At 33.6% G+C, this 18,434-nt stretch overlaps 1 protein-coding gene across 1 annotated transcript; it reads left to right on the top strand.

Annotated features, from left to right (window-relative positions):
- Positions 1-4,846: 4,846 nt before the first annotated feature.
- Positions 4,847-5,402, top strand: LOC111400410. Its single transcript, XM_023027829.1, has 3 exons — positions 4,847-5,111; positions 5,191-5,258; positions 5,325-5,402. The coding sequence occupies exons 1-3, from the start codon at positions 4,847-4,849 to the stop codon at positions 5,400-5,402; spliced, it is 411 nt and encodes a 136-aa protein (XP_022883597.1).
- The last annotated feature ends 13,032 nt before the right edge of the window (positions 5,403-18,434 follow it).

The raw sequence follows: 18,434 nt of genomic DNA, 5'->3' as shown, positions 1-18,434 counted from the left end.
CTAAAAATGAAATCACATTGCTCCACGTGGATTTCTCCCCCACCAGCTTGAAAGAATAAGGCAGTGTTTGATTGGAACCAATTCCATGGAAAATGGAATAAGTTTTCCATCTTTTACTCAATTAATGGTGTTTGATACTATTTATTTTCCATGGAATTGGTTTTCTTGTTTTGGTTGCCACATGGATATTTTCCATCTAATTGAATTCTCACCAATATGGTGAGAATTCATTTTCCCGATAACTGTAGCAATTTTTAATTTTTTAATTTTTTTTTTTAGTTGGCAATGGAAACAAATTCTAAGAATTATTGTAAAAAAAATTTCTCTATAATTGATAATTTCCATGTAAAACAAAGTCAAACGAACTTCAAAAGATGGATGATTTTCTTGGATTTTTTGTTTTTTGTTTTTTTTTTTTTTTACAATAGAAACAAATTCTGTCCTCAATATCAGTAAATTTTATTCGTTTAATTGACAATTTTCATATAAAACAAAATCAAACGAACGCCAAAAAATATTTTTATTTTAACATTTTTCACGTGAAAAATTATATCAATCAAACACAATAAATTGAGGATTCACAGGAAAATAATTTCTAGACAATTCAATTTCCTGGAATTCATTTTATTTCCGCCCAAATTCTATCTTTGTAATCAAATAGACCCTAAGAGTAATGCTATTTAATCTCGATGATTTGCAGCTTCAGTCTAATTATTCTAATGTGACATTAATGATAGGTAAAATTAAATAATTCATTTAATTTCATCTTTTATTTAATCTATCATTTAATATCACCTAAACTGGGATTGCAATATCAATAAGGTTACATAGCATTACTCAAGAATAATGATAGTTGTAAGCAAAAGTNACTTTGAAAGTTGAGGACTTAGAAAAAAATAATTGATTAATTTGGCTTCAGTTGGAGCTGAATTGGACCTTTATTGGCACAAAGTTCCTAGTGGGCTGCTCGTGGGAATTTAAAGTGTAATGAAATACAAAGTGGGACTCTTAAGTATAAGAAAAAGGGCATCATGCTAGAATTCTAGTTTGAACAGAGACACAAGTTGGCTGTCCGCAGGAAAGAAAGGGAGAGAAGAAGTGGAGTTCTTTTGTAAATAAAATAGGGCTGCTTGCTAAATTTTTATACAGATATACACATCACACGGCACTTTGGAACTGGATTCACACACAAATTAAAAAAGTTGAACCCCAACCTTGAGGGCTCCCACGCTCCGTCCCTAGAGTTTTGTGAGGGAAGTAAATCGCGGGATGTGTCCCAACAGGCCAGGGCACAAGAACTGTCTGTACACTGCGCCTACAATGAGTCAAATTCCATGTTTCAGGAATCGAACCCCCACACTGCAACTGCCAGCGAGGCATGAGATAATCTCACTCATATCATTTACACCACTAGGCTATGCCCTGGGGGCGGATTCACACACAAATTGGCCAGTAACAAATGACCATATCCTGATTATACACCACAGCGACCACCACCTCACCATGATCGAACATCACTATCTCACAACAACCTCCTCACCATCAGTACCGTTTTGGAAAAAACAACCACTACCAACCAGATCTATGCAAAATCAACCACTACCGACGATCGTGTTAAAAAATGAGATCAAATATGCGCAAAAACCGACCATTCTCAACGATCGTCTGCAAAAATTAGATCAAATCCGTTGTGGCTCCGATGAAGAGAAGCTCCATTCCGCGCGGCGCTCCCAATTGTGGGTCATAACTGCTGCTGCTCCGATTAGTGGATAAAGAGAAGCTTCAATGGTGACGTTACAACTCCCAATACGGCTCAATGAAGAAGATGAGAGAGACGGGGGTGTGTATGGCTCTGGTGAAGAAAGACTGAGAGAGAGAGAGAGAGAGAGAGAGAGAGGAGGGGGAAATTGATTAGGTTTGGGATAAAAATTGTATATTTAATATTTAAATATGAAACATCTTATTTGTGAAATGTGAAACTTCGTAACTGATTTTAAAACACGGATCTTTAAAGGTGGGGTCGGGTGTAGTTCCCCATTTTAATTGGGTATTGGACTAAAGTTTAAAACGCTAGAATCAGTAAAATTCCATTTTTTAATATGAAAATCTGCACCAACTTTTTAGATAAAGAAGCTAATTTCCAATTAAGAAAGAAGGTTTTGGACCTCACTATTCAAGTTAACAGCTCGAACTCGAGGCAAAATGGGACCTAGAAGTCAAAGATATGGAAAAGGGTAATGCACCATCAAATATTAGAAAAGTAACTAAATCATATCATAAAGAATTCGCGATAAATAAGTATAACAAGAAAATGATAAAATTAACCATTATTCTTAATAATTTTTGTGTTGATAGCGTAATACTTTTATTATCACAAGTTCATATAAAAATAACTAAAACATTAACAACCACAGCAATCTATATAGCCTTCTCAATCTCCAAACGTCAACCATTGATTCCCTAGCACGAAAATTAATTGAACCGACTCTACATTAGAAATCGATAAAAAGTCATCCCAACCCAATTTATTGAGTAAAATAAGCAAAAATAAACTAGCAATAACACTAACTAGAGAGTGGAGAATTAGTGGCAGGGAAGAAGGGAGCAAGTGCGCAAAGAGCCAGAGCACGCTATATCCACACGCAAGGAGCATATTGATAGCAACCTCTAGAAAGAGTGGTAAGCAGATATTGCAACGAAACTCGGTCCATAAAAAACACTAAACATGATTTCTATGGAGGGATTCAAGCAATCAAACAAAAATTTCTCACCGGTAAGGGGTATGCTAAATTTGGTTCAGTTTAATTTTTTTAGTTAAATGCAATATTTTTAAGACTCATTCGGACTTCATGTGGAAAAGTTAAAGTGCAGACAGGTCAAAAGTCAACGGGCTTGAACTACGTGTTTAAAAAAAAAGTTAAATAAACATTTATATCATCAAAATTCAACCAATATATTGAGGATAATATAGAAGAAATGTGAAATTTGGGATAAAACTAAATTTGTCTGTGCCAATCTTTTAAGGTTAAAAAAATGGGATATTTTGAGATATTTGAACTTGTACAATTAGTTTAATATTTATATTATTTACTTAGTGCCCATTTGGTACTAGCTTTTTTTGACCAAATATCATTCGTCCAGAATAACGAATGATAACACAGGACAAAAAGTCAGGCAAGTGTCAGATAAGATACGAATTGAAAAATACTATGGAGAGTAAGCTGCCTATTTTACCCTCAGATTCTAATTGGAAATACAAGTGACAGCCAGCTATGGAAAGCGATGGTCATTAATGGAAAATAAAAAAATTGTACATGTCACTTCAAAGCTATTTGGCTGGAGAATGAGTTATTGTCAGAGGAAGGGTGAATTTGTCTTGCTTGGGGCCCACAATTGTTTGAAAACGTATAAAAAAATTGAAAAAGAATGGAGTCAAACAAGCTCTTAAAGTTACTTTATAGTTTAGTTAAACTGGCAATGAAATCGTTACTCACCATAATATCTTTTTTTTTTTATAACCATAGGTGTCCGAGTTAGTTTATGCGCATCTCGACTAATTTCACAGGACCTTGAAGTTTAAAGTCAGGTACTCATCTTAATAGTTCTGAGAGGACTTGAACTGGTAAGCATTGGGGAGCAAATCCAAAATATAACTACTGAGATACCCCTCAGGGTTGTTAGTCACCAAAATATCTGATAGGAATAATACAAAAGAAAATTAAAAATATTGCTAGAATTATAAACTAATGGAAAAAACATTACAATAAACATAATAATAATAAAAGAGGTGAAATCTGGTTGTGTAATTTAAGTTAATTAACATGTCATAATCCATCGTGTCATATATTGGAGGAATCAAGCTAGAACTAGCTCTTGAAACAAAAAACAAGAGAGAAATCTAGAGAAATGAAAGAGGGTAACATAAATATTTAGTCAACAGTAAAAATAGAAGAACCAGTTGCCAAACAGTACAGAGCCAAATCTGTGTGAACATGAGGATAACACAAATATAGGTACACACACACATATATCAGGAGAATAGTGGAGGAAAAACAAAACTTTGCTGTAGAACCACCATCTGACGCCAAAGACTACGCCGGTGAATCTGAATTTGAATATTTCCTAAACACTAAGAACGCCTAGCCTTTGATACAAAGTCCCTTCCCAATCAAACTCGTGGCGGTTACAATCATTAAGTTATTATGCAGACCTTAGCGAAAGTAACATTTAGTAGGCTAGTAAGTGTAGAGAAAGAGCTCTACAAGCTAACCAAAAGGTGAGGAATCTGCAGGGACATATTGGATGGAACAAAAAAGAAAAAGGGAAAGGGGTTCCTAGGAAGGGGACAAAAGGGAAAGAAATTCAGCCCGCCCCATTCTCTCCAAATTTTAATGTTTGGAATAATATTTTTTTGAAGAATATGTGATTAAAAAAGAATAAATTTTTTTTAATTTACGTGTAATATTATTTTATAAAAAATTATATAGTTAAAATTATATAGTTAAAAATAAAAGAGAGAAAAAAAATAAAAGATAATGAGAGCCAAACAGGGGCTCTATTTGGCATATGAGAGAAGATATAGCCAGAGCATCTAATGTTGAGAAGCTGTGGCATATGAGAAATATCAAAATTGCCATTTTTTTGTCCACGCATGCAACAGTAAAGTTATATATATATAGACACACACACACACAAGGCAAATCACTCTACATTCGTTGGTGACTATAGGCCGATCTCATGTTGTAATGTGTTCTACAAAGTTGCTAGAATTCTTGCATCTTGATTGGGGCCGATTCTTGGATCAATTGTGGATCAAGCTCAAGGTGCATTTATAGAAGGTAGGAGTATGTTGGAAAATATACATCTCGCACAAGAGCTCCTTAGACAATACAATCGTAAGAGAGTTGCTTCTAGATGCCTTTTCAAAATAGATCTTAAGAAAGTGTATGATTCGGTCAATTGGGAATTTCTCAAGAATATGTTACACGACTTTGGATTTCCAATGAATTTTATTGGTTGGGTGATGGAATGTATTTCTACTCCTTCATATTTTATTACTCTCAATGGAAGCCTTCATGGATTTTTTAAAGGGAAAAAGGGTCTTCGTCAAGGTGACCCTCTTTCTCCTTTTTTGTTTGTCATTTGTTTTGAGTATTTTTAAAGAATGTTGAAGGGAGTTATGGAGAATAGCAAGTTCAATTATCAGTGGCCCTTTAAAGATTACACATTTGGCATTTGCGGATGATTTGATGCTCTTTGTTAGAGGAGATCCAATTTCGATTGGTATCTTAATGGATTGTTTTTCTAAGTTTGGAGACATATAGGGATTAAGGATGAATATTAGCAAGTCCAGCTTGTATACAGCAGGGGTTCATGGGCAAGAGCTTGAGAAGATATTTTAGTTGACCAATATGTCTAAGGGTACCATGCCATTCTGGTACTTGGGGATTCCACTTGCCGCAATGAGGTTGAAAATTAGCTCGTATGACTCTCTTCTCAACAAAATCACAACTTACATTTGTGGTTGGTCTAAGACATCTTTGTCTTGTTCGGGTAGAATGGAACTCATTAGAGTCGTTCTTCAATGTGTGGAATGTTTTTGGCTTTCCATATTTCCTATTCCAACCGCAGTTGCTTCAAAGATTACTAGCTTGTGCCGCAACTTCCTTTGGGGTACCAATAAATCGTTGGTTGCTTAGAGTAATGTTTGCCTGCCAAAACATGAGGGTGGACTTGGGTTTAGAAACATAAAATGTTGGAATTCAGCTTTGCTCTCAAAATCCATTTGGGATATTCATAGAAAGAAAGACTCGCTTTGCATCAAACGGATCAACCAAATTTACCTCCGTGGGGTTAGTATTTGGGAGTGTATGCCAAGGAAAGATCACTCTCCATTGATCAAGAAGTTATTGGACATTAGAAATCAGCTTACATGGCTAGAACTTACTAAAAAGTTAATGTCAATAGGTGTCCAAGTGGATAGCTTCTGGCCGATTTTTAACAGGCAATGCATACCAGTTTTTCAGGCCAAAGAGCGAGAAAAAAGAGCTGGACGAGGGAGATTTGGAGTCCCTACATTACTCCAAAATATTCTTTCATGCTGTGGTTGGCTGCACAATCAAAACTTTTTACGAAGGAAAAGTTTATGTATCTTAACATTGATAGAATGTGTGTCTTTTGTGATTCAAACCTAGAAGATGGGAAACACTTATTTTTTCAACGTGTCTTCACTTCAAATATCTGGAGGCATATTAAAGATTGGTTGGGAATGAAAAGGTCGATGGCAACGATAATGAAATGGATCCAGAATTAGAAGAAACCATAGCAGAAATGATGGACGAATAAGATTAATAATTGAAATGATGGACAGAAAAGATTAATAATTGAAAAAGATGAGATAGAAAGACAGAAATAATTATCAAGACAAGGAAGTCAAAAAGAAGAGGCGCAAAGATAAAGCTTTTTGAACAAATTTCAAACATCTGTAAAGTTGATTCTCATATTTCAAGCAAAGAAGATAAAGTTGTTAGAATTATCTTTTCAAATAATTCATTCTATCTTTTCAAATAATTCATTCTTTAATTACTCATATGGAGAATTGTATATTATTTATTTTTCTTTGATTTTAGATCGCACTCATGTAAAGTTTGCACAATATTCTTCAATTATTGATAGCACACTTAAAACACCAACAGAATAGACGTGATGTACCAACGTCTATAAATACCCATACCTCTCATAAAAGAAAAAACACACCGAGGAAAAAGCACAGAGCACACTATCACACTTGTACTAAAAAATCTCTCCACCATTGTTGTAAATTTAAAGACTTCGTAATTAAAATAAGTTTTTTCATATCTTCTCTTGTTTATAATTTTCGTTTATATTAGTTATTTTTTGGGCAAGGCCTAAAAGGGGAAATATCAAATAAGCAATTAATTTATTCACAAACAATATTTTATTTCTATTTCAAACAATATTTTATTTCTATTTCAAAAATATATTTTTAACGCTCTTTTCCTCTTCATTCTGAATTTCATTGCTAAAAGATAAAGTAATTATCTAAGTTAAGTTGGCTAATTTGTGTCTCAATTGCCGGAGTTTGTTAAAACCTTTTTAAACACGATGAAAATCTTTTTGGTTACAGTCTTAAGCTTTTTTTGAAAGGTTACGAAAAAAGCTAAGAGAAAGTTAAAAAAAAAAAAAAGGTCTGAAGAAATTAATTTGAAGAACGGTAAAGTACTCAAAGGCCATTAAAAATATATCGTTTTAAAGTTCTAATATTTTTTGCTTTTAGATTACACTGACTTACTTACTTGTTTATTAGAAAATTTTAATGGATATATTAATACTTGTTTTGAAAACAGAGAAATAGGAAGATTAGTTGTTGTAGGAATCCATATTTTATCCGCTGTCGATAGGAATAGAGGTGACTCCTCTTTATAGATTAAGAAGTAAATTGTTGAGCTCTCTATCTCTAAAGATTGTAAAGAAAAACAACAACGAGTAAATATTATAAGAGAAAATAATAAAAGAAATTTCAGAAGAACTAGTTAGACATTTTTAGTAATTGAACTTTAGTAGCAAAGATAAAATAAATTGGTGTATAATTTTTTCAAACTTTTTGTTTTCAAAAATTAATTGCTAGTAGACTTTTTATCGGTGTTAGGAAAAATTGGTTTTCAAAACGTGTGTAAATTTTTTAAAGACAAATTGCTACAAGTTTTTTTTTTACAATTTTCAAACGTATTAAAATTTTTGAAAGACTTTTTCTTCCAAAGAATTTATTATGAAAACTTTCAAAACGTGGTTAAATTGATAGTTTTTCTAAAGACTTTTCTTTTCTTACTCGTCATTTCTTACGAGACTTTGTTTTCTTAGTTGTCATTTTACTACAAAGTCTTTTTCATGTACAAAGAATTGATCTTGAAATACAAAGTCTTTTTCTTGTACATGGGCCATTCGGTAAAATGATATGATATGAGCCTTTATTGGTTCTAAAGATATTATATGACGGTACGATTTATTTTGATATATGAATAATAAATGTTATTTGAGATTGTACTAATATTTGTATCCTATTGAGTGTTCCTAATACTCATCCCTTTTTCATTTCCTCACATATTAGTACGAGACGTGTTAGAGTGTGACGATTCAATGGTGTGGTTGTGCCTCGATTTATGGGACTAAAATTTTAATAACTCTTTTTTTTTTTAAATTTGCTTGCAATATGCATTTATGTTTAATTAAATCATCGGACATGTTCGGTAAATTGTAGTTGTCTATTTTGATACAATATAATTTGTTTTTATATTCCTTTAAATTTTAAGTTGTACCTTATGATTTTCAACCATATCTATATTATTTGGTGTAAATTTTATTTTCTTACCTTTCTGTCAATTCAAAGACTTGAATTCATAAATAGAGAGTGGTTGCCGTTCAGTTCACCATTATAAATTCATGTCATGGCCACTATTCTAAATTTATTTAGTTTATTTATTAGGAGTAATATATGGTACCTTATAATTTTTTAAAGGCCATGATGTATGTTTAAAATTTGTAAAATCCATCTTATTCCATCAATTATATAACAAGAATAAATTAAATATATATTAAATTTTGCACTCTTTGGCTTGACACTAATTTGTTTTGAAAAATTTATGGCGATTTATTTTCTTTCTTTGTGTCAAATGATATAATTAAACGGAAGGTTGTGATAACGATTCATATTACTTTGTTATAAAATTTGGGTCGTCACATCCTCCCCTTTTATTTTATGTTTTTCATGTTTATTTTCATATAAGGGATAAAAAAATGGTTTTCATTCCTTAAAAAAAAAAAAAAGAAAAAAGAAAAATGAAAACGTCTCTTTTCTAAATTGTAAAGCATAACTTGTGGGCTGCTTGAAATTGATGTCGATTCGTTATCTAATATCTTTTCGCTTTATTATACACTTAAAAGTCAATCTGTGCCTAATTATCTAGTCAATTAATTACAAATTTTAAGTAGAGGAAAACATGAAATGAAGTAAATATATTTATAATTTTTTTCATAGCTTGATTTATTTTATTATAATTTACTTTAACAAGCACGATGATCATCTGGGGCGTCGAAGATGCACCCCACGGCAAAATACCAACATTAAATTTATAAATTGAGTCATAAATTTAAAGGTTAGCATTATAATTATATACGAAAATCATGCAAGAGATGTGTGCGTTACACGTAATTATATTCACAATATAGTTCTTGTTAAAGACGTATCATTTTAAATGCAAAAATACTTCTAATATTTGTTTATTTCGTACCTATGTTTATAACTTTTTCATTGTATTTTTATCCTCAAACCTCTGTTAGTTTGTACATCATGTATTTGATGATGGTTTTCGATCAAAAAATCTGTTGAGAGGGCGTAAAAGGGTTATTTTACTCTTGTACTTTTAAATAAACAAAATAAACAACAAATACAAAAAATTGATAGAATATTTGCACCTCATTTACAAGGGTGAATCCAGTATCGAAATTCAGTTAGGGGGGAGGTTGATTGTTGACCGTTGATCGTCAACGATCGTAATAGTCCGATCGTTTATTAAAATTTGATTAAATTTTTTCACTTATCCAAATTTCTTAAATATAAATTCTCAAATCAATAATCATAACTTATGTCTCAAAAAGGATAAATTATTTATCATAAATTCACAATTCTCCATAATAACTCACTAAACATAAATCATAACTCATTATTGATAAGACCAATAAGTAATAACAATTAACACATTTTACAGGCATGAGATAACAACATTCGTTATTATTTATTCAACAAATCAATGAGAAATAGCCAACAAAATATAACAAAAACAATACCCAAAAAATAAAAAATAGCAATAAAATAGAACATAAAGCACTCACCAGTCATCGGGCGAAGCTGAATTTTGTTCGCCCAATCGGCAATCGGGCTGTCTACTAACCACTGATGACTGAACCAGGCTTTAAAGTTTAAGCTTTTGGACTTGGCTAATGGGCAATGACTGGTGGGTGGCAGCGCTACTGAACGGAATTTGGAAGGGAGGAAAAGGGTTTGCAAGCTTTTGGATTTAGGAATGAGAAATTGAGAGTCGATTACTTGATTTGGTGGAGTTTGCTATTTGGAATTGGACCATACTGCCAGTGCCGGACTCGGATTGGGGGTAACAATTCATTGTAAATTTTAAAGCAAATTTTGGCCTAATTTTTTAAACAAAAAAAGGCCCAAATAATATGGACGGATGGACCACTGTGATTTACCGTTGGTAGCCCAAAGTGAAACCCCAAAAAAAAAAAAAAAAAAAAAAAAAAAAACACTATCCGGACTTATCTCTTTCCCTTTGTCTTCTTAGTTGCCTGCAAATTCACCGTTCCTACCTGACGGCTCCAGGCATTCCTCAACATTCCGGCGGGGTTAGCACGCGGGGTCACGCCCCCTCGCCAGGTGCTGGCTTCGCGCCTGCTCATTTAAATGCTATTTTACAGAACATTTGGACATAAATCATAATTAGAAATAGGATGTGCTAATAAATTTAAGGTTAATAATAATGATGATGATGATGTGAGCATAGAATTTGGTACATAATTGAAATTTGAGAAAAAATTGAGGATTTTTATTGCAGTTAAAATGTAACACAGTTAATCAAAGTTGTAGTGAATAATATCAACACCATAATTTTTTATAAGTGCATCACAAATTTGAATATATAAAATGTTTGACTTTTACTTGTTATCACACTTATATAATCAACTATTTTTTTTCTCATTTAATCTCAAATATTTCACTATTTAGCATATTTTGATGATGTCCGTCCAAAAATTTCGCTAAAAATGAGTAAAACATTTATTTACCACTCTTATTTTTAGATAAAAAATCTCTTAATTTGGCTTGTAGATAGTAAATTTTCGAAAATATACTAACAAGCACAAATTATTCTAGACATGTGCACTTTAGGTTTTTTTTTTTTTTTTTTTTTAAAACTTGCAAGATGCTTATTTTTTAAGTTGAATTGACGAATTGACTGTAATTTATGATTGATTAATTTAGAAATAATTTTTTAGAGAACACGTAAAGAAGAAGTGAAAAGAATTATGGAAAAATGTGATGGGAGATGCTACTCAAACAAACAGGGGCCACAGTCGGGGGGGCTTAAACAGTCACATACCATCGTGCCATATTGATGAATCGCAATTTTACCATATCAGTGATTTTTCAAATCCAAAGATTACAGAATATTCTGTCATTCTGATTCAATTTGGTAAAATGGATCAGAACGGTAGGAAAATCTTCGTCGTTTTGCTTCCTCACTGTGGACGACAGCTGCACATGCATTTTTGTGGCCACGTGAAATGCGGATACCTATGGTAATGTATTATATTATATTTATGTGTGTTAATATTCTCATAATCGCTTTCTCAATCTCACCATCATCATAATCACCAATCCAAAATGTTGGAACGAAAAGGAGAGGAGATAGAGATAATCCATTTGTGGTCCACACCCAGGTCTCTTAGCACAAGCCTTTTGTACTCTTTTGCGCAGGTACCCTTCTACCAATTTATTTTTTTTATGCCATTTAATCATGCCTATCATTTTCCTTACCGATTTGTTTATGAATTTGATAAATTTTTTGGGGCAAGTTGCATTGGGTTGGTTGAACAGTGAAAATGTTTGAATTTTGGTAGTGGGACTTTGGACAAAGAATAAACATCTCACAAAGTTAGAATCTTTATTTGACAAGGCAGGGAATAAACATTCAGTGGATATGTGTAGGTTCAAGTAACAGAGTGTGTAGGCTAGGAAATAAAAGTTGAGGCTTCGTACAAAGTAGCAAACAAAAGTTGAAGCTCCTCATAGTCCTTACCACCTTCCTTAAAGTAGATATCACCTGCGCACTTGAACACCCTCATTAGGAGGCAAAGTCACGTATTGAAAAAAGGTTCGACAATTGAAATGGCCAGTGGGTCTAGTGCTTGTTTGTTACAAATTGTAAGTCTATTAAAATCAATTTTTTGACTGTTATTTCACTATTTTAGCCGTCATTTTTAAATTTTTCTCTCACAGATAGAATCCACTTTATCTCTGACGGTCTAAAAATCAATTATCGAAATTTCCACTAAATAAGCTCCTAACAGATCGAGCCTGAGCCCAAGCCAAGACGAGGTTACTTGACTAAATAGGTCCAATTCGATTGAACAATCGATGTGAAATCAACATATGTGGGACCCCTCCATCAAGCGCATGTCACATATTTTATAGATATAACAAGTTGCTTGAAATTTGGAGAGTTTGCACACATTATAAGTTGGCTAACTATGAACTTTTGGTTGATGGAATTTTACTTAACATTGTGGTATAGTGCATGCTTCAATCTTTCCAGAAGCTAACATTAGAGAATATTTCATCTTAAAAGCTCGGAAGTAGAAAGGTGCCAAAATAACTCCACAATCAGGGAAAGATTGATTCTGTGGACTATGGTAGAAGTTCAGTTTAGAAGCTTCATGTGGTTGTTAACTGTTATAGATTAAATGACTTCTCTACTATGTTCAAAAGAAATAAATATTGCCGTCTGAAAATGCACATGGCATTTATAGTTGGGGAAATATGGGATGTTTGTGAACATGTTTGTTTCTGCTATTCAACTTAGGAATATATAGTCTTCCACTCAAACTGGGTACTAGGCCGTGTAAGGTGTATTTTTCAAGTTCTCTTATCACCTAAATTGGTGACAGCACTACCACCTACTCTCCGTTTAATAGTTGTGATGGGATATAAAGCTAATCGAATGAAATCAAAAGATGGGGGCATGATCTAATGTTACAAAATGTTACATGATTATACTTAGTGATGATGTCACAGCTTTTCTCACCTTTTCATTTCCCAGAGAGATGATATAGAAGTTCTTGATGAACCCCTTTATCCAAATTTCCTACGTATTACTGGAGTTGAAAGGCCGTACCGAGAAGAGCTCCTATCAAAGATGGTAAGTGAAGAAATATATTGTCATTCAACTCGCATTCTATGCCTTGATTAATTCAGAGATTAGCAGCATTTTACTCATTCCTGGGACAATACTATTTTGTGATGTTATTTGTAGTCCATGACTCTTGTGTCATATATGCAAATCCAGGATAATTTTGGACAAAATAACTGTAGCTTTGTTTAATCTATTGCAATACTTCAGCATTTTCAGTTATGTAGTTTTAGCTTTTGCTAGAGTTATTGCTTGATGTTGAACAAAGTGTCATCTGCACTGCCAATTTTGTTCAGGTGATTTCATATAGAGAGTACAACACGAATCCTACTGATGTAAACAACATTTACATTTTAATAAAATAATATACAATGCACTAAGGATCACAGTTATATTCATACAAGTCGCAAGCTAATTTATGCCTCTACATATCAATCCAAGACTGATTTATTGTATCAACATTGCGACCAATGCTCAAGAACTCTATGTACTTGATTGCAAATAAGCCACAGTCACCCCTGCAACCGAAGTAGAATATATTAGTTCTATAACATATAATTGAAAATTAAATCTGAAAATTAAAAAGTTGTAAATCCTTACAATCTTTCTTGTCTCGCCGTCGTCATGTTCCGCACAATGACTAATCTATCATTTACTCGAATCATCGCATGACTAGCCATCATGGGCACGATCACAGCCAATGGCTCCAGTATTTGCTCCAGTTGACTTTGTGTCAGACAGCTATGATCAGAGTCGTACACATATATGGTGGAATCAGCAAATACGATCTCCATCGAAAAACAGTGTGAGTTTGCGATCACTGGAATGTACATATGTGTACAATCTGTCCACGACTTTCCGCACCTCAACTATAGTCCAATCACCCACTCCAGCATGTACTCAGATAGAACATAATCATTCCCCTTGCTCAAGAGCTCGTGATGCTCAATATCTACGACACGAACGAACTCAGAGCTCAGGATAACTCGACTAGGACTGTCATAAGATCTCGGGTATCTCCGCGCCCGATCGCGTAACAATTCCATAGCCAAGTCGATATGCTGAAACAAAAAAACACCAACAAAAAAGATAGAGTCATTTAAGTAAATGAACCAACAACTTCTATAAATATAGTAAATAGAAACTCAAAAAACTTACATCATCAGTGAGCCAAGTTGAGGTCGTCAGTACATCTTCAAACAACTTTTTAGCATTGGGCACGGTCATACAGCCGATGGTATAACTATCTCTGAAAAATGAAAAAACAGTTACGAAAAATACAAAAAAATAGTAGCAAAATCATAAAATACTTACTCGGACTTAAGGGATTTGAACCAATCATTGAACGCCTTCTGTCTGACTGGGTCGACTTCGCGAAAAAGATTGGGGAACGCCCCATCCACAAACCCCCTTCTCTTCGCCTCGGCCGTGTATGGAGAAACGATGTACTGTGACGGCAATCTTGATCTCTTACCGACCATCAGCTCTGGTGCGTCAGTAGCACGCTTCTTACTCTTCGGGACCTCCATCGTCCCCTCCGACACGAATACTACCTCGTCATCCGTCATCTCTGGCGTCCTCTCATCCTCTGCAACCTGATCATCCCCCTCTACTACCACCTCTGATGTCCCCTCTGCTACCTCCTCGGCCACCCCTGTCCTTCCCTCCACCCCCTCTATCTCGGCCTCCTCTGAGACCTCCACCCCGGGCATCCCGGCCTCCTCCGGCACCTCCGGCCCGACCTCCACCCTGGGCATCCCGGCCTCCTCCGTCTCCTCCTGCCCGACCTCCACCCCCTTCCTCACGGCCTCCGGCACCGAACCAAAAAACTCATCGATTCCTGCGGTCGTTGCCCACCAATCTCGAGGAACACCAGTCTCCCCGACATTCCCTCGGACGCCTGCTACATCGCCTCGAAGTGCTGCAACCTTAGTATGAAGGTCTCCTATGTCTCGTCGCAGCACTCCAATCTCATCTCGCAAAGCTACTACATCTGTCGTAAAATCTCGTCGCAGCACTCCAATCTCATCTCGCAAAGCTACTACATCTGTCGTAAAATCTCGTCGCAGCACCCCTATCTCCTCTCGTACTGCAACGATCTCTGTTGTAAAATCCCGTCGCAATACCCCTATCTCCTCTCGTAGTGCGACTACCTCTGTCATAAAATCACATCGCATCGTTCCCAGCTCCTCTCTAATAATGCCAGTCATGCGTGCAAAGAAATCATCTGAATGACGGGTCTGACTGGGTGTAGGCGATCCACGTGGGATGTAGGTGGGAACGGGAGACGGAGATATCCTCGGAGAATGAGATAATGGCGGCAGAGGTGATCTCATCGGTGGAGGCGACGGAGATCTCATCGGTGGAGGCGAAGGAGATCTCCTAAGTGGAAGTTCCGGATGGCGCTCCTACACAGAGAAAACAATTAATATTAATAATCCACACATGAATTTATAAGTCAAAATACATAATGATCTTAAATAAACGTACTATATTTCTATCCGGAACGGACTCAAATACTGGATCGTCTTCAGTAGGTGGAACAAGTAATTTACGTACATATATTGCATCCTCCTCTTCCACTGAAACAACCAACTCAGCATGAATTTCGAGCTGACATATCATATTTCAACGTGTTAACGAGCATGTATCGAGCCGAGTAAATGTATGTACAATATAAATTGCAAATATATAATACTCACCTGAGGGTCGTCGAGGATAACTGTCAAATCTTTAGCCGATGGCTTTTCATGTGCTCGCCAATGAAGCATTCGTGGGTAGCTGGTCTCGCTTCTGATTGCCCATTTGCTACCCAAAGCAGGGATAGCCTCATATGCCCACAACTGCAACAATTACAAAATAAAAGTTTACATATACATTTAATAAAAAAGTTTAACACGCATTACGTTACACTGAATATTTACCTGCAAAGCCATGCAAAAGCCATATACATCATATTTGTGATCGCCCCTCTTCGATTTCGGTATAGTATGTACCCTTATGAATACATGGAGAGTATCGGTGTAACATCTCCGACCCCATGGAAAGCTGTTGAAAGCATCGATATCATCAACAACATCCAATGAAAAAAGATCGATCGACGTCCTACGATGTCGACACCTCAAAATACTCTCCAGTATATACACCAATCCTAACTTCAACTTGTCTAACATGTGATCGCATCTCCTAAATGCGTCCTCTAGCTCTGGTGGTGTAACTGGCCCTTTACCTCCAAAATATAAATCCAATAACCTTTTATTGGGTATAATACGGGATCTAGCTTCTTCTTCCCCGGTACATCTCAAACCTGTAATCAAGGCAAATTCAAGGATCGAGAATCTCGATACCTTCCCATCCCCCATAGCAAAATGTAGCTGATCGCCATCGACTGGTTTAAGCAGCCGTAGTAATAAAGCATCAATAATCTGTCCAGAGAACTGCACGTCCTTCAACGGATAGAACGACCATAAAAACGATCGATGGAGTAAGTCAATATTCTCCTCGTCCAGCCCCTCAAGCACTGTCGTATAGCTAGAAAAGTTACAATACGTCGTAACTTTTCCCAAATGAGCCCTCAAATCGTTGTCCATATGATATTCCATCCTACAAAATTAATACATGTTAAAATCATATAAAAGAAATTATAAATGAAATATCGTACCTACAAATTTAACCAATCAAATTTCATATTAATAAACCAATAAATAAATTCATCCAATCACATATTAAAACAGTTAAACAAAAATTTTTTCACATATTTAACTATTTAATATTTATTTAAAAATTATATTTCGTTAATTATCTGACTATATATATATATATTATTTACAAATTTATTCGATTTTTCGTTTTACTATTTCTTTAATTAATTATCTTAATTGATGAAGTACAAAAAATATTATTCAATTTAATTTATTCTTTAAATATTTCGTTAATTATATATATTATTTATTTCATATTTAATTGATCTATTTCTATTATTTATTTGAATAATATTTATTCGATTTTTCCTTTTACAATTTCTTTAATTCATTATCTTAGTTCGTTAAGTAAAAAAAATATTGCTTATTTTAATTTATTCTTTAAATATTTCGTTAATTATGTATATTATTTATTTCGATTATATATTTGAATAAAAATAATAATATTTATTCGATTTTTCGTTTCACTATTTGGTTAGGTAAAAAAATATTATTTAATTTAATTTATTCTTTAAATATTTCGTTAATCATGTTTTTTATTTATTTCATATTTAATTACCCTATTTCGATTATTTATTTGAATAATATTTATTCGATTTTTCCTTTTACAATTTTTTTAATTCATTATCTTAGTTCGTTAAGTAAAAAAAATATTGCTTTTTTTAATTTATTCTTTAAATATTTCATTAATTATGTATACTATTTATTTCGAGTATTTATTTGAATAAAAATAATAATATTTGTTCGATTTTTCGTTTCACTATTTCTTTAATTAATTATCTTAATTGGTTAGGTAAAAAAATATTATTCAATTTAATTTATTCTTTAAATATTTCGTTAATTATGTATATTATTTATTTCGATTACTTATTTGAATAAAAATAATAATCTTTATTCGATTTTTCGTTTCACAATTTCTTTAATTAATTATGTTAATTGGTTAGGTAAAAAAATATTATTCAAGTTAATTTATTCTTTAAATATTTCGTTAATTATGTATATTATTTATTTCGATTATTTATTTGAATAAAAATAATAATCTTTATTCGATTTTTCGTTTCACAATTTCTTTAATTAATTATCTTAATTGGTAAGGTAAAAAAATATTATTCAATTTAATTTATTCTTTAAATATTTCGTTAATCCTGTGTTTTATTTATTTCATATTTAATTACTCTGTTTCGATTGTTTATTTGAATAATATCTATTCGAATTTTCCTTTTACTATTTCTTTAATTCATTATCTTAGTTCGTTAAGTAAAAAAAATATTGCTTTTTTAAATTTATTTTTTAAATATTTCGTTAATTATGTATATTATTTATTTCATATTTAATTAATATATTTCAATTATTTATTTGAAACGTATATTTAAGTAAAAAAGAAAAAAAATTAAAACTCAATTTAATTTATCTTTAAATATTTCGTTAATTCTCTTAATATATAATTTATTTTATATTTCATTTTATTTCTTAACACAAAAATAAAACAATAATTCTGAAAAAAAAAATTATTTTTACCCAAATCCGGGTCCGAACCCGATTTTGGGCCGGATAGCCGACCCGGACCAAAATCCGGGTCGGTGTGGTCCGGACCAGTCCGGACCCGACCATATGGTCCGTTATGGTCTGTAACGGACCATCACCCCCGACGGAGCTGCCGAAAACTCCATTTTCGGCGAGCTCCGTCCCTTTTTTTCAACATTTTTACCTCAAATTCGATATTTTCTTACATTTT

The sequence above is a fragment of the Olea europaea genome, chromosome 10 (genome assembly GCF_002742605.1).
Source record: "Olea europaea var. sylvestris chromosome 10, O_europaea_v1, whole genome shotgun sequence".
Classification (NCBI taxonomy): domain Eukaryota; kingdom Viridiplantae; phylum Streptophyta; class Magnoliopsida; order Lamiales; family Oleaceae; genus Olea; species Olea europaea.
Note: the sequence above shows the minus strand (reverse complement) of the source record. Positions and strands in the feature narration are given on the sequence as shown.